Genomic DNA, 27,163 nt, shown 5'->3' with positions numbered 1-27,163 from the left:
GTGCCCCATTTTCCTCCCTGTTGTCGATGTCCCTATCTCTGTCCTAGTCCCTGCTCCCCTTCCCATTCCCGTTCCTGCTCCTGTCGGTGGTGACAGGTCGCCAGGTGAGTAAGCGATGAGCTCTGAGAACCTGGTCATTGACATGACATAGAAGAGGTATTTCTCTTCGTACAGAGAAATGCAGATGGATGGAGAGATGTCTCCTGCTGAGCTACGTAATTGAATTCGTACTTTTGGAGGACTACCATTTGACGAAGGAAGGAAGAGAGGAAGGAAGGTGGCTTTTGTCATTGACAGAACTGCAAATGTTCTAATCGATCTTGGTATAAGAGCCCTCAAAGGAAGAAGGAATCTCCCTATTGGAGATGACAATTCCCCAGTAATTGGACTGATCAAATGTCAACGATATTTGGAGGTATCGACGGCTATCGTGAGCTGTGGAGGAACTTGAGCCACCAATTGGGGAAGTGCGGAGCTTCTCTCTTTTTTCAATTCCACAATTAACTTTCAGATTCCCATGGTTTTTCTTCCACACTTTAAATCAGTTTCGTTTGCCAATTTTCATTTATGCATAATTCACACCCAAAAATACAATCAAGGGGGAATTGCCTTGCTGTTGTGATTCCAACCGCAATGGAAAGTGTTTCCTTTTGGTTTGTTCTGCTGCAAAATAAAACTAAAATTTAAGACACTCCCCGGTTGAAAAAACTACCAAGGGGCCAAAGGCCCAGAACCCATCCAAAAGCCCAAGGATTTCACAATTTCCGAGGTCTGTCAGCAGCCCACTGCCGAAGCTGAAGATGAAGCTGAGAGTCGAAGTCTGAAGACTGGAGTTTGGGGCAAGAAATTGGTCGGCGCTGCGGCAGATGAGCTGTTGAAATTGCAAGTGCGGCACTTGCTCAATTTTTCATGAGCCTCCCACAAGCCAAGACAGCAGCAAAAGTGAGGAAGTGAAGTGAGGCTTAATGTGGACTTTTGAATACACTCTAGAGAAGTATTTTGCATTTTGAAGGCTTAGAGCGTTTCTTATAGCAAGTATTTTTAGAATTATCATAAATTTCCACTACAAAAACAATTTAAGAGTAAAACAGTGCGGTGATATGATTAATCGGACGTATAAAATATCAATTCAGCTCAAACGTAACGTCATAGGGCATATGCCATCGTTAAAATTCAATTCTCAAGAGCCAGAAGACGTTGAAACTGTGGCCCAGGAATGCGCCTGAGCTGCAACCCACACACAAACTCCACAGCGAACATTGCAAAAGGAGCAACCCGACAGAGGTGGAGGGACGACGGAGGCAGGGAGATCTGTGAAAAGGTGAAATTAGCGGGGCCAACATCCACCGGCTTCTTGGCCAGCCGCATCGTGGCCAGACAATGAGGCGAGCCGAGGCCCTTGACTTGGCCGAGTCCCATTGCCAGTCCCAGGCAAAGGGGGAGAGGAGAACCAGGAGAGGCCCACGAAGCAGGAGAGCCAGGAGCAAATGGCCAAAGCAAAAGCAAAAGCGAAGGAAAAAAAACATAAGAACTGGTGCTAGAGGTAATGGGCAACGAATCAGCGACAAAAACAGAAACGCCAAGAGAAAGATAGAGCGAGGAGATAGAGGAGAAGGAGGAGGTGCAAGTGGAGACAGTCAGAATAATGCCCAAGGCCAAGGCAGCGCGAGGAGCTCAAAATCATAATGATCATTCTCACGTGCAAGATGTATTTAAATAGGGTGAGGAATGGCCAGAAATAACTCGTAAATTCTGTTTCCTTTCCTCGTTACACACAAGAGCGAAAGGCAACTCTGCCCCACCTTATTCAAATAGCAAATCCTGCTCATTGGGCCCCTGCTCAAGAGCATAAGAGCACCATAATCGTTGTGATGGTCAGTGAGAGCATAAAAGCATCTTCATCATCATCATAATCGTCATTCTCGCAGCTAGTGAGAGAAGCACAGCAACATCATCGTCATCATCATTCCCGAAGTCAGCGAAGAGATAATCGCGGGCCATTGGTGTTGGTGTTGTTGTTGGTGTTGTTGTTGGTGTTGGTGTTGGTATTGGTGTTGGTGTAGCACAGCAGCCCACGAAATTGAGGGGGAGTGAAGAAGCCGCGCAATTCTTCTGTTCTTCTTGTCTCCCCCTCGCACCACCCACCCCAGACACTCAAGTTTTGTTCTCTTTTTTTTGGGGCGAACTCTTTCGTTTTGGGTGTGTGCAGTGCAGCGGCGATAAGATCAGCGTGTGTGAGGGAAGAGACCAGCCGCCTGGCCTGGCCGTGGCCCTGGCCCTGGCTATGGCTATGGCTATGGCTATGGCTATGGGTCCTGTGGTCCGCAGAGAGACGACAGACCCTGGAGCTGGCCCTGGACCCTGGACAGACTGTGGCATCTGCAGCAGGTGTTTCGCTTTCAGGCTGCTGCTGCTGCTGCTGCTGATGCTGCTGCCACACAATATGGGTAACAAGTTGCACCGTGCACCAATCCTGCACCGTTCTGCACCAACTTTATCGCCACATAATTCACACGGAAGAGGGAGAGGGAGAGAGACGGGGAGTGGGAGTGGGAGTGAGAGTGGAACTGGGGGGGCATGGATTGATTGACTCTCGCCGTGGGGGAGGGTGGGTAGTGGTACCAAAATGGAAAAATCAAACGTCAGAGCGGAGGATGCGGTGGAGCTGGAGCTGGCCAAATAGCCTGGGGACTCTTCAGGGAACCTGCAACCTGCCACACATTCAGCCAGGAGTACGCTCCACTAGGTAAATATGGCAGACGACACAAAGGGCACACAGAATCCCGCATTCAACGCCAGCAACACATCCGCATGCCCCATCAAGATCTGGCCATCATCAGCCAGTCCCCCATCCTGATATATACTCCACCTCCCCCTCACCCTCCCCCTCCTGCAGTTCCCTTCTCCCCCTGTCATCGTCCTGTTCTCCTCTTCAGAAGCGCTTAGAATTCAAAACATTTCAGACAAATTGGCGTCGCTTTTTGAGCTCTCCACGTGTGACAAAATGCAATGCAAACAGCGGAAGGAAAGGGAAGGGAAGGGAGGAGAACGAGAACGGTCCCCCAATGGGGCAACACCCTCCTTCTCCTCGTTTTCCTCCTTCTCCTCCTGCATCTCCATCTGGACAATGCCCGGGAACCAGGCCCGAGGAATGGAGCCGAGAGTGCGGCGGCCTTGTTTAATTTATGCCAAAACATTTCTGAAGCGACGTTGACGACATCATTTGGCCTGGCAGAAACGATGGAGAATGGAGACGGACAGACCCATCGGACAGTTGGCTACCAGCGCCCCCTTCTTCTGCTTCTTCTTTTGGTGGCGGTGTTGCATGGACTGCCCTGGGATTGAGGCGTCACTTGATATGCAATAAATAAGCTGCTTCTGCTGCTGCTGCTGGGAAAAGTGTTAACGAGCCTGCAGCGGGAGAGGGCCAATGGAGAGGGAGAAGCCTCTGTAGAGGGCCCCTAGAGAGAGAGAGCTACTTTTGTGTGTCGGACGCAGACACTTAGAGAAAAGCAAAAACATCTAACAATAAAAAGAGGGAATTTCGATGATTTAGGAGAGAGAGAAAGATAGCTGTTTATGACATGGCCCCCATTCCCATGAGCGTAAAGATCTACTGTCGCTACGAACAAGAGAGGATTTCCTGTGGATTTATCATAGCTTTACTGTTTCTACTTCTTCTGAAAGCACATGCCTTTTTATTTAGTTTCCTTGCATTTCTCTTCCTCGAACCGGCTGGCAATTGTTATCAGACCCCGTTCTGCATTATTTGCAGAACCTTTCCTTTCTCTCAGTGCAAGTTGCAATGCCTTGGCGCCACAAAATGAACGCCATTCATGGGGCAACGTGCACGAGACAAGAATGTGACCCATTTTTAGCACCCGTACAGTGGCTCTTTTTCCCCCCCCATAGAGTCTCCCCCGCCGCCCCTCCCATCTAAGCGGAGTGTCTGCTGCTGTTGTTTGTTTAAATGTTTGCCCATATATGGTACAGTCAGCTATATAAATATGTGAACAGCTTTTAGCACCTTGCCCCCGCCACACTTGAGTGGCACACACACACACACAAACACACACTCCAGAGCTGCCATGAAGCGACATTTGAACGTGTCTCAGTGGCTCTCTACTGATCCCTCGGAGCACGTGCGAGCCACCGAGCCACCAGACAATGAGAGGTTACAGTATACCCAGCCATAGCCATAGCCATCACCCAGAACCCATTCCAGGAGTCTCTTTTCTGGGGGCAGCATGGAAATCAAGTTGTTAAATTTACTTTCCAATATTAAGTTCCGATATTTTCTTTATTTCCCATTATTCTTGTTCCTTCTTTTCGCTGAATCCGCTGCTGAAGGCGGGGCCATTTTCAATTAAGCAAAATTAAAAATTTATTACGAACCACAGCAGAAAGAAAACAAAGGCGCCAGGCGGCAGGCGGCAGGAAAACAGGAAGTGCGCGAAGAGTAAATTGCAGGAGGTACTTCGGGGTAAAGGAGATGTTTATGTTTTCATTAAAAAAAAAAAAAAAAAAAAGGAGAATCCGAATCATGGGTGGGATGGCTGATGGGCTGATGGGTTGACGGGTGGTATAGGTGGTATGGGGGTCAGTGCGTCGGTGGATGATTGGGTTGTGCTTTGGGCTCGGCTCGGTACAGCTCGTTTCGTTTCGGTTTGGTCCTGGCCTGTCCGCGCGCTATCCTTTTGCCCGTTTTTATTTGTGTTGAAGTTTTAATCATTGAAGTGACATTGACAGCAGCAGACTCCACACTCCCCCGTGATGTCAGGGCCATGCCGCAGCCACAGAGGGCGACTCGCTTTTTTTCCCAAACTGTGGCAAGTGGAATTTTTCTCTGTCAGAGAGCCAACAAAATATTTATGAGTTTTAAGTGATTATTGAATTTGATATGCGGTCGGGCCGTCGCTCAATGCGGAAGTTTCTGCTTTTCTTTTTCGCAAGGATATTAAAAAAGTTTTTAATAACGAGTTAGAAAAGTTTAAAAGGCGCTCAGATTAACGAAAGACCGAACGGACGCTTTTATAGCCCCATGTGTTTTATGGGCTTCAATGATTAACGAGGGAAGGTTTTTTTGGTTTTTTTGGTTTTCGAATAAAACTGACTGTCAAGGGGGTGGATCGAATGGTAATACACGTCGAGAGGAATGTTTATTCAAGAGCATCAGTCTCTGAAAGCAAATATTGTATAAAAGGATTGTGGGTGGGGTATGGTTCAAAAGGGGGTCTCTACTAAATAATCATGTAATTGCTGGATTAATCGTAAATAGGGACAGGATTAAGGGATAATGTGTTTATTGCCAACATTTCCACTGTACCGCAGTTCTAGTGCATTCATCTGTATTTTAACCATCTTAAACTACTAGAACTACAGCCAGAATTACTAGAGAACGCTGTGGTTGTGGTTTACCCGCTAATCCGTTTCTACATATCCCACAAAATATTCTAGGATTATTTATATGTACAAGGACTTGCTTCTTTTTAACCGGCCAATAGGAATTTATGGACGATCCTGTACCTGAGGGTTGTATCTCTACTAATTTCAATTTCTTGAGGTCATATCTCAGGTTACACTTCCCTGTGGGATATCTTGCTAAACAAATTATGAGGTCAGTAATGGCACACTCCTTTGGAATGGGATCTTCATTTTTGATAGATCTTTTTGGGAGTCCCTCAATTCTTCATTTTGGAATCATCTTCCACCAAGAAGAGCTTGCGTAAAACTAATTGTATGATAGAGAAATTATGCTCAGATCGGAAGATCAAGTCGAAACTTGAACCCCCATTTAACCCTCGGAATACCCACACTGTTTCACTTGGAAGCTCCCTGCCTCCATCCATCTCTCGCCCTTTCTGCTCTATTTCCTTATCTGTCCCTTTTCCCCGTCCCTTCTTTAGCACTCGATAAATAAACCGTTGTTACAGTGTTGCAAACGTTATATTTCAATTAGCATAGCATTTCCATAGCGTAGCCAGCATTTATGCGGCGATAAGTTTTCTTCAATTAAAACTTTTGCCACAAAAGACACACACAAACACACACACAGACACACACACACAACAGAACACTCCACTCGTACACACAGCCACAGACATATGGAATATTTGGAGGCAAACTTTTGCATAAATTTTAATGAATCTAATTCGAGTGGAGAGCGCCGCCAACTTTTGTTACTTCATAAATCTGATGGCGCATCGGATGGAGTACTTTTTGTGTAAGTAAATATAATTTTGAGGCGCCACTAATAACACACTTCCGTTGTTGCCTCTGCCCCGGCTCTATTTTTAAGGGGTTTTCCCCTCCACAACAATGGCGACGGCAACGACTTCCGCTCTGAGACACACACACAAACAACAAAAAAATAACAAAAAACAACAAACACCCACACACATACATGCATATGTAGAGAAAAGCCGCTTGGGGGATTACCCCGGAATACGTACCAGGAGTACGGTTCTACGTGTTTTTTTTTTGTATGATTTTTTTTGTTTTCACAAGTTTTATTTTATTTTTTTCGTAGTTTTATTTCATATTTTTTTCCAACTTCTTCTCTGATAGGTGGCTCCTTTTGATTTAAAAACAATTCTCAAAAAAAATGTTCAACGCACGCTGTGTGGATGCAACGGATCGAGGAACGGAATGCTTCTGCTTCTGCCTCTGCTGCTGCTGTTGGGGAGCCCCGGTTGCTGTCTAAAGTCGAACCGCAAGCAACAGACAGCGAACACAGACTGAAAGCTGGAGCTGAGGCCTCGTGTTCGGCGCGCAAAAACACTGCTTTTTTGCAAACTGTTGAAAAATCGCACGGAAAATGTGTAGTGGAAACGCACACACGAGCGCACACACGAAGACCACACGAGGCCACGAGGCAGCAGGCAGCAGCAGCAGCAACAAGAACAACAGCTAGCAGCAGCAGATGTAGAGCCAAAGCCAAAGCCGAAGCCACAGTGCCGCCAGAGCCAGAGCCAGAGCCCCAGAGCCAGGGCCGAAGCTGGAGCTCCAAAACGATGCTCGTGGTGTACACATGTTGCAAGCAGCATCATCTCAGCGGCAAATGTTGCTTGGATGCCACAAACGTGCGCATGAGAAAATGTTGCTAAACGTTTAATAGTGTTGTTGTTTGTGTTTTGGATACCCTGTAAGCGAAATAAGCAGGGATATAGCCGATTGTTTGGAGATTGTCTGGATATGGGGAGATTCTACTGTTAACCGTTAATACATCCACATGAGGTCCATAATAACCCAAATATGATAGAAATTCACCATCCACTTTATGTTCTAAAAGTACTACTTAAAATAATCTCGCTTCGTGCAGCAACGCCCCTCGGTTTGAGGTATGAGCTTCTGCGTGGACTACGTGCCGATCTTCGACTGATGGTGCTTCTAAAGTAATCCCATCATCAATATATATGTAATTTCAAACATATACTAGTATGGCTCTCTTTTTGTAAAGAAATCAACAAAGAAATTAGATTATCTTTAGCTACCGCTTCGAGGGGTATCTTTTAGTCCGAATTTCATTTATAGAATTCCTACATGTTGTTGTTGGTGTTGCCCGTTTGTTCGTTTAGGCGGGAAAAATATGTGTGTTGTGGTAGCCAGAACTCAGAACCCAGGAGCCAGAAGAAGCCGCTGTTGTAAGCTGCAGCAACCCAGCCATGTAGCAGTGATTATTTTGTCAATTGCAGTGACACAAAGGCATGGCATCTATCTCTAATGCCGGGGTCCCAGCCCCTCCTTCTACTCTTTCTTTGGCGATTATTTCGTTGTTGTCTTTTGTTCATACAAAGGATGGGGAGGCGATTCAAAGGGGATAAAGGGGGGATCCTAAGTAGTTGCGGATTGTTTAGAGAGCGCTTTGAGGGGCATTCAATTGATTCCCATGAATGCCGCATCGAGTGGCAGCAACATCAAAGCGTGTTTCCACTCTTTGTAATGGATATAGCCAGCCAGAGATACATCTACATCTACACCTACATCTGTATAAATCTCTCTGTATTGATTGCATCAATGGTTCTGTATAATTTACTTAGCTGATTAGTGGAATAAGCCGATTATGCAAATGTTTTTGCCATGCTCAAAAACAACAAAATAAAAGGACAGAGTGCGAGTGTAAATGAGTGTAAATGTGTGTGTGGAAAATTCCAAAATGAAATCATTTTCATTTGCACAAATAAAAGGCAGACAGGCAGAAACCCATTGCAAATGAATATTTAATAAAATACACGCATATTTTATATATTTAAAATCAATTAAAATATTTCCAACAAGAATCCATTTCCACTTCTCTGCTCCTTGAAGCGGCAGGCAAACGGCAGGCTTTTGTCCGGCGCCACCCCCCCCACTCACCAACTCACAGACATCCATGGAATCCATTTTGCGGTAGCTCGTGCTTAACCAACTAAAAACTATTTTATTGTTACCACACTTGATGGCTGTTTTCCCACACATTTTCCACGCATGCAGCCCTACAGTCCTACAGTCGAACAATAATTTCCATGCTCTCATTGAATAATAGATGCCTTGGATAATTGCTGGAATTGAATGCGGAAATCAAGAAGAACCAGGTAATACGCAGACAAGAGCATGCAGGGCTCTTATGTGTCTTGAAGACGAGGCTTTAAAATCTATCAATCAATAAAGAAGAGCTCAAGCTGACTAGTCCATACTTCGTATTCCAAAGAAAAATATAAACAATTTGGGTTTGTTTCAATGGCAACATTATTTGCAGTTGATATTAATGGACTCTTACAATGGGATTACTGGACTGCACCATCAAGGAGCCATAGGCGAAGATCCACGCGGATTCCAGGCAGAATCGCATCCAACAGACCGAGAGGCGCTGCTGCACGACGCGTGAGTATTTCAAGAAGAAATCAATACAGTTATTATCGAATTTATTTAATAGATACGCTATTATAGACCTTATCGAGCTTGGATCAGATCGAGTTTTGCCTATTATACGAGTAGGTTTAAGATCAATTGCTGTTTCTGCCAGATATGTGCCAAATTCTGTGTACCCAACCACGTATCCATATCCGTATTCATTTGCTGTTCAATTCTTACGTTACTCCCCCCCCAAAAAACATTCCCTAATGGAACACTTTAATCATCTTTTACCACCATTAAAGACCTCTGCAGTTATTAAGTTCGCTTTGAGAGAGGAAAACGGAAATGTTCTTGGTGGCAAAAAAAAAAAATGAAAATCAACAATTTACAAATTGAAGCGCAGGCCACAAAACGGATCTAGCGCAGCCCGCACCGCCCCCACAGGCCCACAATTGGTTTCCATTTCCTCATCAAATTAAATGAAACGAAATCAAATGAATTGCAATAAAATGGAATACAATCGAGTCGCCCCGGAAGAGTCGACTGTGACTGTTGCAAGCAGTTCCGCTCTGGCGAAAGCGAACCAAATTAACGAAAATCATTTCAACAGCTCCTGGCGCCAGCCCCAAAGACCCCACATCCAAAGGACTCCTCGCCGTGCCTTCCAGAGGATGCCATAGAAATGCTGGTAATTAAGCGCTCTTGAGCTCACCGGCAAAAAAAAAAAAAAAACACAAGAAAAAACGAAATGTTTTAAATACGTTGTGGAAAAACATGAAAAATGAAACGAAACACAACAAATTAAAATGGAATTTAAACGGGAATAAAGAAGCGACGAAGGCGTGGCAGGAGCAGAATACGAATCACGAAGCAGCCAGCACCCAGCAGCCAGGACTGAGAGCAAACAAGTTCCAAGTCCCAAAAAGCAAGGAGCAACAACTTAAAGCATTTCCGGCCAAGAACAGAACCTATGGAATGCGCTAAAAGTATGCAAACGCCAAGGAAAAGGCTTTCTAGTAGAGTAGCTGAAAGTCGACAAGGTACCACGACCACGCCCACAATACTGGAGCACTCTGCCGCAGCAGCAGAAACAGCAGCAGCAGCAGAAACAGCAGCAGCAGCAGCAACAGCAAGACCCAACAAATTTCTTTATAATATACAAAGGAAATGCCAAACGGAGGCGACTCAAACAAGCAGACAAACACAAACACAAAACCGTCAGCCGCCTCCCCTCCCTCAACCATTTGTGGGCGAGAAGGGTCCCATTTAGAGGGAATTTCCCGAGGAATACGAGGAGTGCGTGCGAGGAGTGTGCGAGTATGTAGGTCCAAATGTGACACAAACATGTGTATGTGCTCAGCTGGTGCCGTGGCAACAACAAAGGAGGCAAGCTAGCAACAGCAAAAGGATTACCAAAGAGGCAGGCAAGCAAGCAGGCAGGCAGGCAGGCAAGCAGGCAGGCAGGCAGACAGAAGCAGGAACAGGAGCAAGAGCCGGAGAACGAACGGGGAAAGGCAAGCGACTTACGTGCGTTAATAATACGCATACGACACGTTGTACGGACTCTGAATCTGCCACTGACTTCGGCTGTGGCCATACATCAAAAACGGGAGAAAACGTAGCCCGGAGCCATGTCAACAGGGAGGAAGAATGGAGGCAGGAGTCGGAGTCAGAGTCGGCGTAGCAGTCAGAGCAAGAAGCGGCCTTGATTAGGTTTGCAGCATGACTGACTTTCTTCCAAGGCAGGAACCAAGACACTCCTCCTTTTCGAGGCCGTGTGGCTGGAGACCACGTCTGTCCTTGGCAAACGCATAAAATGTATTTAACACACAATTTATGTCTGCACGAGAGGCGCAGAGGCGCTCAAATTTACAGCCCACAGGCAACTGGCGGGGCTTCAGGTTTATTTTATTAGAGTAACGCAGCAGCAAGAGCAGCCAGTGCAGGCAAAGGAGTCCCGAGTCCCGAGTCCCGAGTCCCTAGTCCCGACTCCTTCCTGCTTTCCTGCTTTTGTGTGCCAGAGCCATTTGTTCTACACATAAATTGGCCCGCGGGGCCATCAAGCAAAAATCATATGTTTTATACATGGCAAAAGTTGGCCCACAGTCTGCCAGGGCGAAAAAAAAGTTTAATAGACCTGGCTTTAATATTTCAGATTTTTCGCTCTCTCCTCTCCTCTCTCTCTCTCTTTGTGCTACGGATTGAACAAAAAGTTTTTATTTTGATTTTATGACTTTGGCTGTTGCGCAATGAGGACATGGCTTGAACTCTGAACCCTGAAAGGGGGAAAGTTTTGTGCAGTAAACTATGGTAGCCCCCACTGGGATTATTATGATGGAAAAATGATTGACTATGCAAATTGTCTGCCCTAAAAATGGGAGTATGTACAACATTATTATAGTACAAATAATTCAAAGGAACTCGCAGGAGGGCAGCTCTGGGGAACTATAGATAATGGTCAGAGGAGATAAATGAAAGTAAGTACCATATATCGCTGATACTCTCAAGAAAGGTTCCCCTTAATAAGACTGAAATTCTGTTAATTCTGTTTTACAAAAATAAAAGAACACTCATCTCATCAAAAAAATAAATCTTAAAGGCCTATCCCCGCCCCCCACTCGTCCTCCGAAAGTTGACAAACAAACAAAACCTCTCAGACAATTGCCCAGCTGAAAACTGGTGAAAATTCCGAATGTACATATGTGTTGTACCACAAATGTGCTGCTCCTTCACATGTGACGTTTACCAAAAAAAAAAAAAAAAAAAACGGCAGGAACAAATAAAAGGGAAAACTTTTAATTTTCCGCAAAATGTTTTGCGGAACCTTTTCTTAACAAGAACTTTTCATTTTTAATTAAATGGCAGACACAGGGTCCCAGTCCTACGAGACCCTTCCCCTTTTCCTACCCCTCCCCTTGCCATTCCATTTCAGAGAGAGTTGAGAGCGAGCGTGGGATAGTGAGCGGGTGTCCAGGAAAGTTGTCTGCGGCAAAAGAGCACCGCAACAGCAACAACAGCAAAAGGCAGAGAATAAAGGCCCAGCGTTCCAGTTACAGCTCCAGTTCCAGTTCCACTTCCAATTCCACTTCCAGTCCCGCCCTCCCACAATAAAGCTCAATTAGTTAACGGCGAGCGCGCGCTGCTCAATCAAAGAGCGCACACGGTTTCCGCTCAGTCCGCTGCCCCTGCCCCTGCCCCTGCCTCTGCCTCTGCCGCAGCCGCAGCCCCTGCCCCTGACCCAGCCCACAAATCGTGCATTATTATTTGTTTGTTCGGGGGCTGCTTATCAGCTGGAGCCCCGAAGACTCAGATCTGAATTCCCAGTCACTCACACAGGCACTGTGGGTGTCAATAGATTAAGCTGCCAAAGAGGCGATCTGCAAGGGCATTTCTTTTTATTTTTCCACAAATCAGCCTTTTGACAAAATCTCCCCATTTTAATCATTCTGGATAATTTTCTACAAATTATCACTGGATAATGCTTGCATTCATCCCACTGTGCATAGTCGGACTCGGGCGTAGGGGCAATTGCAGTCACGCATCTCACGATTGCGCTATTATATTCTCACCTTATGATGACTGACTGCAAGGCAGCCCCAGCCCCAGCCCCAGCCCCCAGCCCCAGACTCGACCCGAAACTGGGATTGGGTTTGGGTTTGGGTTTGGGTTCGGGTTGGATGGATGGATGGATGATGGGACTCCAACGGGGAGTGGCACGGGGTAGTGGTGCTCGCGAGGCAATTGAAAAGCCGCAAACAATAATTGCAGTTACCTAAGCCAAAGCCCCCGCCAAAACCGCAGCAATTTTTGTTGCTGTTTTGCCCCTGAAACGGGAAAGGGAATGCGGAGTGCGGAGTGCGGAATGCGGAATGCGGAATGCTCATCCTGTTCTTAGAAGCAGAAGGTGGGCCAGGGAGGGAGGGAGGGTGAGAGAGCGATGAACGCGAATTAGGCAAATTGTCTGCAATTTCTGTGGGCTCCCTTTCGCGTTGCAACGTTTTGTGTTTTTTTTCGGCTCTCTCGAGAGATTACTGGCCATCGATTGTCTTTGTTTAAATGTTCGTGTTGCGGGGAAACTGTGTTAAGATTTCTCTGTTGTTCTGGTTTTCATAATTCCTATTCCCTATCCACTTTCCCATCAGCCCCGTAGCGGGTTCACGGGTTCAGCGGGCCGCACTTGTGTGTCATCCTGCCTGCCTTCCTCCACTCTCTCTCTCGCTCTCTCTTTCTCTTTCTCTCTCGCGTCTCTGATCCGTTTCTATGCAGTTGCCCTGCAGCCATTTTTTTTTAGTTGTCGAGGACGACACCCACACCAGCCAGCCGCCGACCCTCCGTCGAGTGAAGCACCTTCATTAACATACCAACTGCAGTGCGGGAGTGGGGGAGGGAGCGAGGTAGTAACATCCATGCTGGGGAGGATTGCCCGCCGCCTGTGGGTAAGGAATTTCCAGCTTCGTGGCTTGGAATTTGCTGTAATCCGATACAATTTAGCGGCTTAAAGCTTCTGCCTGCTTGACGCTCAAGTTTCTCGTCATCTTCTGCTCCTTTCCGTTGTTGTTTCTGTTATTGCTACCTCCCCCTCAGCGCTAGAGAGAAAGAGAGAGAGAGAGAGACCGAGGGAACTCCAGCAAGGCACGCGTTTCGCATTTTCTCTTCTTTGGATTCCGCCTTTGCCTTTGTTTTGAGTTCCCCTGTCATATGGCCATCTCTCTCACTCCTTTTCGTTAGGGTTACTCTGTGTGTGCGGCTCCAGGGCTCTACCAGTGCTCTTTCAATGGAGGGGATTAGAAGCCACTCCAATGGTTCTCTATCGCTCTTCCTTTCCGTCTCCCCCTCTCCCTCTCAGAGTTCACAGTTAAGGCGAATATTTATCAGCAAAAATAGATATATACATACATACATACATTGAAAACAACTGTCATGTATGTATTTCTTTCAGTGCAAACTGCACATTTACCTCGCATCAAATATTCTACAAAATTCGCTTTTCATTCTTTCTTTCTTTCTCTTCCACTGAACCACTCAGAAATGCAACAAAACAAAACAAAAATCTTATCAAAAATACAAGAAACAAAACGTACTTTCGCATGTCCAAGACTTTGTTACCCTTTAATGGTAGATGTTCCAAATTCTATGGATAATTCGTGCAGCAAAAAGAGCGGCCTACGATTCGATTCGATTACCGATTCAGATCTTGATCCAGAATATATCCACATACTCGTGCATAGAAGTGCATCGTTCAACTTTCTCTGAGCTGCTCAAAATGGAAGTACCCTCCTCGGAGAGGGTATTCAAATAAAACGAAGATAGTGCAAGAGGAAGTAAGAGCCAAATAGAATAGAGAATGTGGCGGGGGAAGGTGCATACGAAATGCATGTATGAAAAAAATCTAAACAATTTCGCCAACAACTTTGCTGACGGCTCGAAAAGGATTACATAACAGTGGAAGGCGGCAGGTGGTGGGGTGGTGGGGTGCAGAGGGGAGGAGCCCTGGAATCGGGAAGACACCAGCTGCTGTTGCTGCCATATGGTAATTGTTTTTGTTTTGTTTTGTTACATCACGTTGTAGCTGGAAACCGAAATCCGCAACATTCGCTATTCCTGTTCCGAGCAATGTTTGTGCTGCACTGCTGCATGCAGTGAAAGGGCAGGCACACCGCACCCCGCACACCGCACACCGCCCAACCCACAGGCGGTTGTAATTGCGTTCATACATAATTATGATGGAAAGCGAGAGAGGGTGAGGGAGTGGGAGAGGGAGAGGAGGGGCACTCAAGGTGTACGAGTACATTGCGAGAGCCGAGAGTTATGCTACATTTAAACCAAATTGACTTCGTTGCGGGTGAGTTGGAGACGGGAATCGGTAGCGACTGGAATTAAAGCTGCCTACATTCGTGCGAAGCAAAACGAACGATAAATGGCAACAGGGAGAACGGGAGAGACAGGGAGAGAGAGAGAGAGAGCGTAGCGTAGCAGAGGTCGAGCGAAAGCAGCCGTCAGCCAAGTACCGTTTATTTTTCACTTTTTGCCACTCGACGCGACCCTTTAAATGGCAACATTTTCACCACACATACACACTCTCACTCATCCACAGTGGGTTAAATAACGCCCCGCATTATTTAATTCAATGTTGAAGTTGCGGCTAGTACAGTCTCTTTCTCGCAGCAGGTGGAGGAGCAGGAGCAGGAGCGGCAGGAGCAGCAGCAGCTGTAGGAATAAATATACCTTGCTTCTGAATCTGCAATTGCTGCGGTTCTAGTTGTTGTGGCTCCTGCAAATATTCATAAAATCAACTCATGCAGGAAATGCAAAAGAACAAGAGAACGAGAGGGTGGAGCGGGTGGAGAGGGGGGTTAAAGTGGGAGTTTGAGTGGTAGAGGGGAGGGGAGGGGGGCACAGAGTTGCACAGTGAAACGCAACTCAAATATTTGTTTGATTGGGTTTAGTTACTGTTCGCAAATACATACATACATACATATGCAAGAGCAGGCATGCACACAAATACATGCATACATATGTATGTATGTACATATGTTAGTACAGTGAAAGCCCCTCTATGCAGACCCTTTGTTAAGCCCCTACCTAGTGCGGATGTACGATCATTCACTGTACATACATATATGTATGTATGTAAATGTACCCAAAGTCTGTTTGCTTTGGCAGCCAGCATACATAGAAATATGGAATATTTATCTAATGTTCATCAAACGGAATCCCCCCCAAACAGAAGAAGAATCCAAAACGGGAGAGCAAGCAATGACATCGAACTCTAGAGCATGTCCAACAAAGGCCCCACATGTTTCAGTGATAGATATTATAGATAACGGTAGAATGGACTAATCATAACTGTAAGCAAACCTCGAAACAGAACACAAGATAAATTTCGCAATTTACAGAGTGTAAGCCCGGAACTCCTTTGGCCATGACATTAAATCCCAGCCCGTCGCACACCTGTGCCTGCTCCCCCCCCCGTCCCCCGTTTGCTCCTGCTCTTCCTGTCGCAGTAAAAAGTCAATTTACGGCCCATCCCCCCAGAGGTTAGGCCCCGGCCAAACGACACTTAAATGAAGTACACACACGCATAGGAAGTTACATCCTTATACACGTAAAGTGCTTGGTGTGCTTGGTGTGCTTGGTGTGGTGCATGGGCGGCGGGCACAAAATCAATATCACATCAATTTCCAGCATTTTTAAGGCTTCAACGATCCAATCCACCACTCCACCACTCCACTGCGGGGCAAACCTGTCATTTTTTCAATTAAATTATAAAAATTACCAGCAAAATCCCAGACCAAGCCAAGGGGAACTCCTCTTCCTCTCTTCCTCTGTTCCTCTCTTTCCCTCTTCTGCTCTTCCACTTTTCCACTCCCCGCATATTCTGAGAAGGTGACGGAGGAGACTTTAGCACGTGCTGTCAACGAGGGGACAAACGGAAGGAAGGGCCGAACAAAACCAGACTGGAAAAGGGACGCACAGTCTCTCTCTTTTCTCTCCTGTGCCTTGTTACCTCCACCTTGGCTGCAATTAATTCTGGTAACATAATCTTCACTTACAACTTTATATGACACTAAATCAGTGCGAAGTGTGTGAGGCGAGTGCTGGGGGGAGTGCCGAGTGGCAAGTGCCGAATGTCGAGTGTCGAGTGCCGAGTGCTTGTGCCCCAATTTGGCTGCATATTAGAGCAGCATCGAATGAGGCTTCGAGTGTGTGTGTATGTGTGTGTGTGTGTTGTGTTGTGGGGGCGTTGCCGAGCGGCCGAACTGATTTACAAGCCCCCCAATTATGTATCTGTGTGTGTGTGTGTTCCCCGAACACAACGAAATTCAACGCTTTCTGAACCGAAATTTAATTAGTTCCATTTAAAACGCAGCCCCAAAAATAATCCCAGGAATAGAGGGGAGGAATTCTTTCCGCATATTTGCACGCCAGCCGATAATTATCGCTTGAAATTCGGTCAGAGGTTGACTTCCCCCAAAACGCGAACGAGATCTCCTTTAGGATTCATCTGCATGCCAGACCCCAAAACACCTGATATGCAATGCACCTACACGTACGACGACGACGACGACGACGGCCACAAAAGAGAACACACAAAAACAGAGTGTGAGAATGCGGGAGAAGAGAAGAGACTGCGAGTGTGAGTGGGGGAACTCTTGCGGAAAGATCTTTTGCACGCACATTGACCATTTCATTTTCACTCGAGTCAGAGCCAGAGTCAGAGTCAGAGCCAGAGTCAGAGTCAGGGCCAAAACGAACGTGCCGGCAGCAGCCCAGCGGGGGGAACAGCAACGGTTGATAACCAGATGTGGGGATTGTTCCATGTGATTTACAGACGATTACGTGATTTCTTCAATGTGTAATGGGGTCTTTGTTGGAGTCACTGAATGTTTATTAACTTGAAATTTCTTTGTTAAACGAACAAAAAAGAAAACGTTTACTTTTGTTGGAAGATCTCTTTGGGATCTTAGGCTCCTATTCAGAGAGAGAATTAGAGAAAGAATTCCCTTGGCTAAAATAATGATCCGATTGCAACATATTGGTTCTATCGCAGATCTTGGCCCATCTCAAATTTCTTTGGATTGCCCTACAACATCTTCTTCAAGATCTTTCTTCACAGCTCACAGGCAATTACCGAAAGCTATTATCAATTAGAAATGCAAGGCCCACCAATCCCAATCGAATGCAAGTGAAATCCAAAGAAATGCAACGCCCGCTGCGAGAGGGAGTGGACTGTGGAGTGTGTGGGGTGTGTGGGGTGTGTGTGGTGTGTGTGGTGGATGCCACGCACCCATACCGTACGCTTAACTTTTCGACATGTTTCACATGTGATGAAGATTAAGTAGAAAATAATTACAAGCTGGGGAGCCGTAGCAGGAGACGTACATGTACATATACTCGCAGCTGTGTGTGCGATCGCGATCGCTTTGTGATAGGCGCGGTGCGGCGGATCGGGCGGATCAGCGGATCGGTAGATCGGCGAGCGTGTAATTACATAAACGGCGATGTCAGTGCGGTGACAGGACGGCGTCATCGGAACTGCCAGACGACGACCGACAGTCGCTCACCCAAGTTCAAGTCTGAATTCGACTCGCACTCGGAGTTCGAGTTGGAGTTGGAGTCGGAGACGGAGTAGGAGAGTCAGTCGATCATCAATCGTGCGAACTTTCCAAGGTCCGCCCACTTGCAGGACGGACGGGGGGTAAACACGTTATTCTGTGGATATCATTGCAGTCCACGTATAAAAGGCATAAAGCACCAACAGCACCACCGCCAGGTCGCCGCTTTACCTGTTCTCATGCCTGGCACATAAATTGCAAAAGAAACCAAAAAACAAAAACAAAAACGAAAAAAGGGCCAAATCAGCGTGTAAGATGCTGCCCCGTACGAGCACTGGCACACGGGGCCCCATAAATTTTAAAGTAATTTTCTCTTAGCCCCCAAATAATTTATGGGAAAATATTAACGCTGCCCCAAATACCCGGCGACCCAGAGATGGATCCTAGGGCCCCAACCAAGTTATCCCAGATATCTTGACCCAAAACTATCACAAATAGAGTAATTAAATAAATGTTCCATCGGTTATCCTGCAATCTACAAGCACCATCTGCCATCTACCATCTACACAAGAATATCACAGAGCGCTTTGAGAACTTTTTGCAATGGAATTTCGGTTTTGGGTTGAATTATTGCGACGGAACGGGGCTCCCCCCCCCTTCTATCAGGTCACGATTATCTGCATACGCAGCCGGCAATAATAATTTCAAAATTGGTGCACTTAAGCGAGAGGATTCGATCCATCTGCCTGGATACTGAACCAGAAGAAGAAGAAGGGTTTTCGGTGGGTTGGTGGGTGGGGGGGGATAATCATAATTTTAAAGTTATTTTGTTGCTGTGTGTTGCGGTAAAATTATTGAGCAATATGCTGATCTGTAAAATCATAAATAAAAATATTTGTACTTCGGTTCGGGGGATCCACCTTCATCTTCCAGCTTCAACCTCAGCTCCAGCTCCAGCTCCGGCTTCAGCTCCAGCTCCCACTTCGTCCTGCCTTCTGCCACCTCCTTGAGCTCTCTTCCTTGCAGATAACTTTTATGTTATTAGGTGAGAGAGTTGGCTTTCGGGGCCAAAATCTTTGCTCGGCTCCTCGGTCCGGCCCCTTGTGTCTGCCACGACCCTGGACCCTGGACCCTGGAACCTGGCCCTGGACATGCGGCGGTTATATTCCGCTTGGGGCTTAACGATTGATAAAGTCTTTTTATTTACAAGCTGATAATGATGGTGTAGGTGCAGGCTTTTGGCATTGCGACGGTTTTTCATGTAATTTATGAGCAATTTGCAGACGATTTTCAAGACGACCACGAATCCCCCCTCAGACAATATGCGGAATGTACAGAGGGAGAGAGTGCAGGAATCACAGCAAGTGGTGGAGTGTTTGTGTGTGTGTATGGGGAGGGGGAGAGAGCGGGTTAAGTGAAAGATCTATAAACGGAATTTATGGGAATTAAACAACTTATAAAAGATAGTTTTTTACTTATGGAATGAATCATAAGAGCGCGGGGCACTTGTGTCCACTAGGTCACATTTACGAACTGATTCGCTGTTCGAAATTTCCGCTAAGCGAATAGACACGTTCGTTTCGAATGGCAAGGAGAATGGACCATTCGCCCCGAGCGATTCGTGATTTGTTTTATAATGAAATACCAAAGAGATACCGATAATTCAAAAACGCTTAGTATTAATCCCGATTTTCGGGTTAATTCAATAATTCTTTACCAGCCAGAAAGTCTCCTGTTCTATTTTAAGTGAATGGTGAATTGCCAGTCAAGCGCGAACGTTGGATGAACAGTTCCCATAAGCGAACAGACACATAACATAGGTAGGTTGCTATGGACAAAAATAGAGGCCAAAGTACATACAAATCTAAATCATTCGCGAATTTGAATATTTTGTTAACGAAACTGTGGCATTAATCGATTTACAACTCTAAGACCTCTACGAATTTCAGCTAGACAATCGAAAACTATTTTGTAACATTGATAACCATCTGAAAAAGGGTCAGAAGATAGTTTCTCGTTCTCTGTTGCTCTCCCTCTCCCTGAAACCCATTAAAGTGTCACAACAAAACGCTGAACTCATTTTTTGATATCGCACTGGGCAGCAACCAAAAGCTATAAAACAAGCTAGTTTATAGGAAATGGGGGATAGGGGAGAGTGGATTGTGGATTGTGGATAGTGGAAAAACAGAAGACCCTGGCCACGAACTAATAACACGAACGCCTAAATGGACTCAATAGCCAAAAGTGTCAACGCCAGACCGCAACAGGAGTGAGAGAGGGAGGAGAGAGAGAGAGACGACCTATGTCTAAGCCGATTATGGGCCACGACTTTTGGGAACGGAACGCACATAAAAATGTCTCTCTGGCTGTCAGCCAGGCAGGCAGGCAGGCAGACGATTCGGTGATCTTCCAGAATCGTGTTAAGCGTGCTCTGGAGTCCAAGGAGTTGGGGGAGGGGTTCTTCTACTTGTTTACTTGTTGGCGGTGTCGATGTCTTACCACTGCTCTGGCTATGACTGTGGCTGCGGCTGCCGCTGCGGCTGCGACTTTGGCTGTTGGTGCTGTCTGTGTCCCTCGGCTGATGATTGTCATTAACATCAAATTACCACAAGTCAAAGTCATGTTCACCAAAATAAAAACCCAAGAACTGTGATCGCCAGACGCAGGGTGACAGAGGAGAGGCAGCGACAGAGTCTCCACCGTCATCATCGGCTCAGACAGATAGTCGGCGGCACTTAGGTGGAAAGTTATGGAGCTGAAATGAAATGGGAGAAGCGCAGGCGCAACCACATCTGAAAAAATGAAGGAATCTGCTGATGGAATGGCGCTGGCACTTGGGCGCTACACCTCGTTGGCCATTGGGACAAATCTGTGGTGACACCTGATTGCGGTCTGAGTTGGAAAACAGATCACAGAAAGGAGTACGCAATGATAGGAGGATATCTAAACATGGATTATTCAAAGAATATTCATTCTTTGATAGCTCTCTGGAGCTTTCCAAACTTCTCTTTCAATAACTGAGCAAAGGAATAGTAAGATATTATCTTCTGGCAGTCTCTGCGATATGCATAATTATGTTAAACACATTATATCCATTCATAAATCTTTTTAGCAGCAGACGAGATGTGCGCCAGTTCTGTGAGAATTCGAATAATGAGCAGATAGAAGATATTATTCATTCCAGTGAATGGAATGGAATGGAATGGATAGGGCTAGGTCTTGCTCTAGCTCTCGCTCTCATTTGTATTTGTCTGGCTTGGAGGAGGCTTCAGGCTTTAGGCCTAAGGTTTGAGGTATTTTGTAGGTGATAAAATGTTGCTTGGTTATTTATTATGCGGCGACACTCAAGATGAGGATGGGCTCAGATTCAGGGGCATGGACATGGGTCTGCTCGGAGACGGAGACGGGAATCACAAAATCTCAAAATCAAATCAATAAAAACCAGTCAAAAGCAACAACAAACCAGCAACCGAAACAGAAATAATTTTTAAGATGCAAATTATGCAAATGAGATGAGATTTCGTGTGGCCCAAGCCGAGAAATATTCGAAACCAAAACCGATATTCCACCTGACTAACCAAAAATCAATTTTTCTTTCTTGCCCAATTCTTTCCGATGGGCGCCATGTGGGCGGGGGGCGTGGCCTTACATATTCATATGGAAACGGAAAAAACAGAAACAGAAACTGAAACAAAAACAAAAAACTTACTGCGCCGAGAGTCGTCTGTGAGTGTTGCAGCATTGGGGGTACGACGAAGACGCTTCCAAAACAACATTTTGCTGATTGAATTTGTTGTCCGATTGATAAGATCGTTGATTAGTTTCGTTATGTGAACACGTTTAGGGTTATGCGGGTGTTTCTTTTTTTTTTGGTTTTTGATTATTGCGAAATGCTGTTAACATTTGACAGAGCTCGCATTAATTATGGAAAGCAAATCGAAGCGCGGATCGGCACTGATTAACATAAAATTTGAATTACTCAGTGTTCCACCGGCACTAGACACATTCTTGAGTCATTCACTGAGCACGCGCCACCTTCAGATGGAAGCAGTAAAACAAAAACAAAACCAAAAAAACTAACTGCGCCGGGAGTCGTCTGTTAGTGTTGCACACCCTGGGAATGGGACGGAATGGAGCGGGCGACAAGTCGTCCAAGCACAAGCACGCGCCGGGTTCAAATGCAACTGTAACTGCAGTCTGCAGTCGACGAGGGCAGAGCCGAGACCGAGACCAAGACCGAGCTTGGGCGTCCGAAAGTGGTGCGCGACACAAATTATGACTGCGCTCACTCACACACAGACACACGGACAGTGGCAGCGACAGAGCGGCCGGTGTTTCAAGAAAGTTATGCTCAATGTGGAGCGATTAGCTCAGGTGTTTCTCGTTTTTCCCCTACTTCTTCTTTAGCAGCAGCGTTTTCGATTTGTTTTTGTCAAAGTCAAAGTGTCATGTGTCATCGGGTGAGACAGTGGACTCAATTGTGGGACCTGTCCCCGCCGCAAGTTTCCGCAAGAGCTTCCGTTAAGCGATTTTCACGCCCAAACACCCGGAGCCAGAGTAGACCCAGAGCCAGAGCCAAAGCCAAAACACTTCTGCCCCTCACGACGGTTAATTAACGAATAAAAAGTCGGTTTTTGTTACGAAAAAAAGTATATATATGAGCTTGGCTTAAACGCGTCTGGGCCCTGCTACTATCGTGCTCTGCTGCGGAGCTCCGTGCTACAATAAAAAAATAAAAAGAAAATATGTTACACCAAACAGTTGCGCCGACTGCGGACTGCCGGCGTAGCCGTTGGCGTTCACGTCAGCGTCACTGTCGACGTCGCCCAGCGCACATTGGGGCCAGTGGAGGCATAAAACAGGTGTAAAAACTGATATGAATGAATGAACTATGAACAAGAATGATATTTAAGGGCCTGGCAACATTTGATAGGCCAGATCGAGATGAACCACTGAATGGACATAAAGTTTTATGTGTTTAAAGGGCGTGCTGGGGACAATTAGATCTTCGTAAAAAGATACTTTATGAACGTGTTTAGGAGGGTGACCACAAAATGTCGTTGGAATGGTTGGAGTTTGTCAATTATTTCCAGCAATTGACAATAAAAATTGATGATAGGACGTACCTCCTTAAAGATTCTGTCCGTGAAGTAGCAGAGAGAGAGAGAGAGCATCGCTGGTGCCGTTGCATTGCTGGCTATCTGCATTTTTGCTGCTACAAGTGCTGCGTCGGTTGGCTGTGGGTCAAACAATGGAATTTTCTTTATTTTCACCTTATTTCCAATTAAAACTTACCTCAAATATTATTAAAACACAATCCAAATATTTCCAGATTTATTCAGTGTGTGCACACTGGCGACAGAGAAGTCGCAGTCGCTGCCGACGCCAAAACCAGCACCAACACCGAAGCCAGCGTTGCGTTGGTGGCGGTTCAGTGAATTTCGCCGACTGCATTGTTGCTGCTGCTGCTGCTGCTTCTGCTTCTGCTGACGTCTTGGGCTGTGGGCCAAAAATGTGTAACAACAACAGGTGATCGCTGGCTCGTGCAAAGTTCATAATGCACGCAAAGCTGAAAGACTGTCGGGAAATGTTTCTGGCTTTTGTTGCTCTTGTTCGCCTGCACATTTATTGCTTAACGCTTTGATGCGTTGACTGAGTTGTTCCTGCCGCCTGCTGCCGCTGTGCTGATCAACGTGCAATGGACAGTGGAGCCCGGAGCCCCCATGCTGGAGTAAACTTCTTCCTCATCATGCGGACGGTTGCCTCTCCTCTCCATTTGACATATTGCACTTGGCTTACCGCTGCCGGTTCGCTGCTTCTGCCGCAGTCTGTTCATTAAGCGAATCAGCGTAGCGAAGCATAAAAGCAAATTAACATAAAACAACTTCTTTTTCGACTTCTACTTACAGATATGAGTGTGCGGATCTGTGTGGATGTGTGTATTTGGACACACATCAGAGTACTTCTTCCTCTGTTCCATCTTTTGGCCATTGTCAGCCGCTGTGGCGGAATTAAAGACCCTTTTTCTAATGCCTTCGTCCGGGCAAATTGCTTTGGAACGCGTCTAATTGGAATACAAATTTCATTTGAATTGTTTTTTCTTGCTTTTTGGTCTCTTCTTTTTCGAGTGGAGTGTGTTTTTTCTTGCGACAGGTCATAGCACTAACAATTTTTCGTTCAGCTTCGCGCGGAAATTTGTGTGGTCCATTCACAGTAGACAGTGACTGCAGCCATGTGAAACGAGTGGGGAAAGGAAAAAAAGGAAGAAACAAGAAGATAGGAAGCGGGCATTTTGAAAGAACAATTTTAAACTCACGTATTAGTTAAAGACTGGCTGGATGGTTGTTGCAAATTTGTATTCCCTATGATCCACAGTGTACTATATATTTTCTGTCCCCCTTCCGTGAGAGTATGCGTTTCTGTTGCGGAATTGCAATTCAAAAATAGTTTTTGATTGATGTGCTTTCAGGTGTCCATTCACAATAGATCGAATGCAGTCGTGCGGAACAGCCGCTATGGATTATGAAAGAGGAAGACTGAAATGTGCAAAACGGTCACACTTAAAAATGGCGGTTTGTTTACAAAAACATGTATTTCGAATTGGATTGGGTCGAATGATCTGCTATACCTAAATATGGATATCTAGACACACACTTAAATGCATATCTACATCATATTGTATGGAGTTTCGGTTAGAGTATTCCGGTCTTGGTAATCATCCCACTGCCACTTTCCTCCCTACCATTATGCATCGTTGTTGCATGCTTTTGAAAATATGTATTATAAATATTTATAGATGCACCACCGATAGATGCAGTAATGTGTAATATGGCTAATGAAATTCCATCTTGCAACAGGCACAATGCAATATGCGCGTGGTGGTTGTGGCAACGAAACGTTGCCATGTCATCATCCACACAAACAATTGGATGAGCCACCACCGGCGGCACGAGCTCTGCATTAGCGAAAAATGTCCCGCACACTGAAGAAGGATTACCGCACCGCGGATTTCGAGCAGCTGAGCCGTGAGATCCGGAACCATCCGATAATGAGGACTTCCACGGCGGAGCAGCAGCAGATGCAGAAACTGCGGACGGCCGAGTATCGCACCAAGTGCGTGATGCGGGCCTCGTTGGATGACATTGCCCTGGGGGTGAGTGGATCAATCGCTGATGGATAGCCTCATAGGCTGCTCTATTTCAGATCAATCTCTACAAGCTGCATCTGGGCGAGGCGAAGCAACCGCAGCAACCATCCATCCCAGAGACCTTTACTCCTGGCTCTGTTGCTGCCTCTGTTCACAGGCCCCCCAAGTCGGCCAAATCTCCTGCCACGCCCTTCATCAAGGTACTGCTGCGCAAGACGCCCACCGTGGTGCTGTTCGAACGTCACAGCATGACGGCCCTAGCAGACACCGAAGAGGGCCGGCTGGTGCTCGAGGATAACCAGCGGTACGAGGAGCTGCTGGCGGGCACGGACAAGTCGCGACGCACCGTCGACTCGGACACCCAAACCATTACGGCGCTGAAGAAGTCGCGCCTGGTGAACACGGAGCGCCTGACAACCGAGCAGATTGGCTCGTATGTGTCCAACTTTGAGATGTTCGATACGTACCAGGACCTGGAAACGTCCACCACGAGTGTGCAGGTGCAGGGCGCCCAGAAAATGGAGGTCACCACATATCACGTGGGAGGCGTGGACCAGTTTGTAGCGATCAACAGCATGCCCAACTTCAAGCTGGCCCTAATGCTCACCATGCGCATCCTGGCGAGCAATGTGTACGAGCCGCAGCAGCGACGATACCGGAATATGGCCATGCCTGATCCGCTGGCTGAGGATGTCAAGTTCAAGTACCGGTTGGGTCTTCTGTGGCGCCTGAGTCCGCCCTCCCCGCTACCTAGGGTCCATCAAGCGGTGAGCGACGTGAGCTTCTGCCCCAGCAACGGCGACATCATGGCCGTGGCCTATGGCGTATATAGTCATGCCAATATGTCCCGATTGCCGCGTTGCGGCTACGTTTACGTGTGGAACATCAAGAATCCAGTGAACCCCGAACGCTGCTTCAACTACGAGGTGCCAGTGGTCACCGTGGAGTTCTCCCCATCAGCTCCCCAACTGCTGGCCATCGGCCTGCATAATGGCAGCGTCGAGGTCCGTAATATTTCGCAGCCGGAGCAGCCGCCGCTAGCCATTTCTCACCGCAGCACATCGCCCCACTTTGAGCCAGTGACAGCCATCAGGTGGATTCGAATAGCAGGCGATGTAGGTGGCCCGGCCGTTATCACACCCTTCCTGGCCATAACCCGGGCTGGCGCCGTCACCAAGTATCGCCTGATAAACAGTCCCCATCTGCTGGGCTTCGAACAGCAGCGTCTGCAGCGGGCCGAGGGCGAGCTGGAGGGCCTAAAGATCGATCGCCCGGTGCCGGCGGCCTCGCTGCAGGCCAATCGGCATCCGCAGTGCCTGGAACTGGTACTGGATCCGGTGCAGGCAGACATCTACTATGTCCTCACTGACGAGGGCACCCTCTACAAGTACTCCACCAACTATCCGCTGCAGCATCTGGAGCAGCGGCAGGTGCACAATGGCCCGGCCGTGGGCATGGAGTTCTCTCCTTGGTCCCCCAAGATGTACCTCACCTGCGGCAGCGACTGGTGAGGCCTGAATCTCTACAGTCTCCACCTCTACTTATTTGGTTTGTCCCACAGGTGCATAAGGATTTGGCTGGCTGGCATTCTCTCGCCGGTCATCACATTGCGCCACCATCTCTCGCCCGTGCACAGCGCCCGCTGGAGTCGCACCCACTCTACCATACTGGTATCGCTTACCCGCAGCACCGTGGACATTTGGGATTTGCGCAACAGCACCCTGAAGCCCGTGTCCTCGACCACGATAGATGCCAACATCTACTACACAACCTTTCGGTGGGTGCGCTTGAAGTGATTTGTCCGTATTTGTTCGCTGATCTGTTGATGATCTTTCAGGTTTTCCCACTGTGGTCACTCTTTGGCGGTGGGCAACGAGGCCGGCAATCTGCTGATGCTTTCGTTCGAGGACATGCCTTTTCCCCCGCACTTTCAGTACAAGCAGCTGAAGAGAGCCATCTTCAAGGCGCTGGCCATGGAACCCGATCTCCATCAGCAGGTGAAGAGTGTCGGCTACTTTGGCTATCCCGCTGGCAACAAACAGCCAAAGGCGTTTAATTATTAATGAATAAAGAAGCGTTCCAATTGAAAATGTTCCATTGCCTGCCACCTTGAACCATGAAGTAA

The 27,163-nt window shown here is 46.9% G+C and overlaps 2 protein-coding genes across 3 annotated transcripts in view; one reads left to right on the top strand and one right to left on the bottom strand.

Annotated features, from left to right (window-relative positions):
• The window catches only part of LOC108153210, a 45,070-nt gene extending 23,191 nt beyond the window's left edge, over nucleotides 1-21,879 (bottom strand). The window contains exon 1 of one of the 2 annotated variants that reach the window (XR_004471453.1): nucleotides 6,453-6,891. Coding sequence is in view for 1 of the 2 variants with exons in the window: in XM_017283032.2 (XP_017138521.1) it covers nucleotides 21,601-21,667 (67 nt within the window). In the remaining variant the exon portion in view is untranslated. Of the gene's footprint in view, nucleotides 1-6,452; nucleotides 6,892-21,600 lie in introns of those variants that run through there. The other variant, XM_017283032.2, reaches the window with a different exon arrangement.
• Nucleotides 21,880-24,324: 2,445 nt separating this feature from the next.
• On the top strand, nucleotides 24,325-27,147 carry LOC108153211 (WD repeat-containing protein 78). Its single transcript, XM_017283034.2, has 5 exons — nucleotides 24,325-24,602; nucleotides 24,749-25,044; nucleotides 25,095-26,545; nucleotides 26,600-26,815; nucleotides 26,876-27,147. Exons 2-5 carry the CDS (start codon nucleotides 24,862-24,864, stop codon nucleotides 27,099-27,101), a joined length of 2,076 nt encoding a protein of 691 aa, XP_017138523.1. The 5' UTR covers nucleotides 24,325-24,602; nucleotides 24,749-24,861; the 3' UTR covers nucleotides 27,102-27,147.
• The last annotated feature ends 16 nt before the right edge of the window (nucleotides 27,148-27,163 follow it).

Source organism: Drosophila miranda, chromosome XR, assembly GCF_003369915.1.
Source record: "Drosophila miranda strain MSH22 chromosome XR, D.miranda_PacBio2.1, whole genome shotgun sequence".
Classification (NCBI taxonomy): Eukaryota; Metazoa; Arthropoda; class Insecta; order Diptera; family Drosophilidae; genus Drosophila; species Drosophila miranda.
Note: the sequence above shows the minus strand (reverse complement) of the source record. Positions and strands in the feature narration are given on the sequence as shown.

Bases quoted from the DNA above. Each gene is read 5' to 3' on its own strand.
- LOC108153211 (XM_017283034.2), top strand. From the start codon at position 24,862: ATGTCCCGCACACTGAAGAAGGATTACCGCACCGCGGATTTCGAGCAG. The intron at 25,045-25,094 runs GTGAGTGGATCA...GCTCTATTTCAG, and splicing joins TGGATGACATTGCCCTGGGG to ATCAATCTCTACAAGCTGCA. The intron at 26,816-26,875 runs GTGGGTGCGCTT...ATGATCTTTCAG, and splicing joins ATCTACTACACAACCTTTCG to GTTTTCCCACTGTGGTCACT.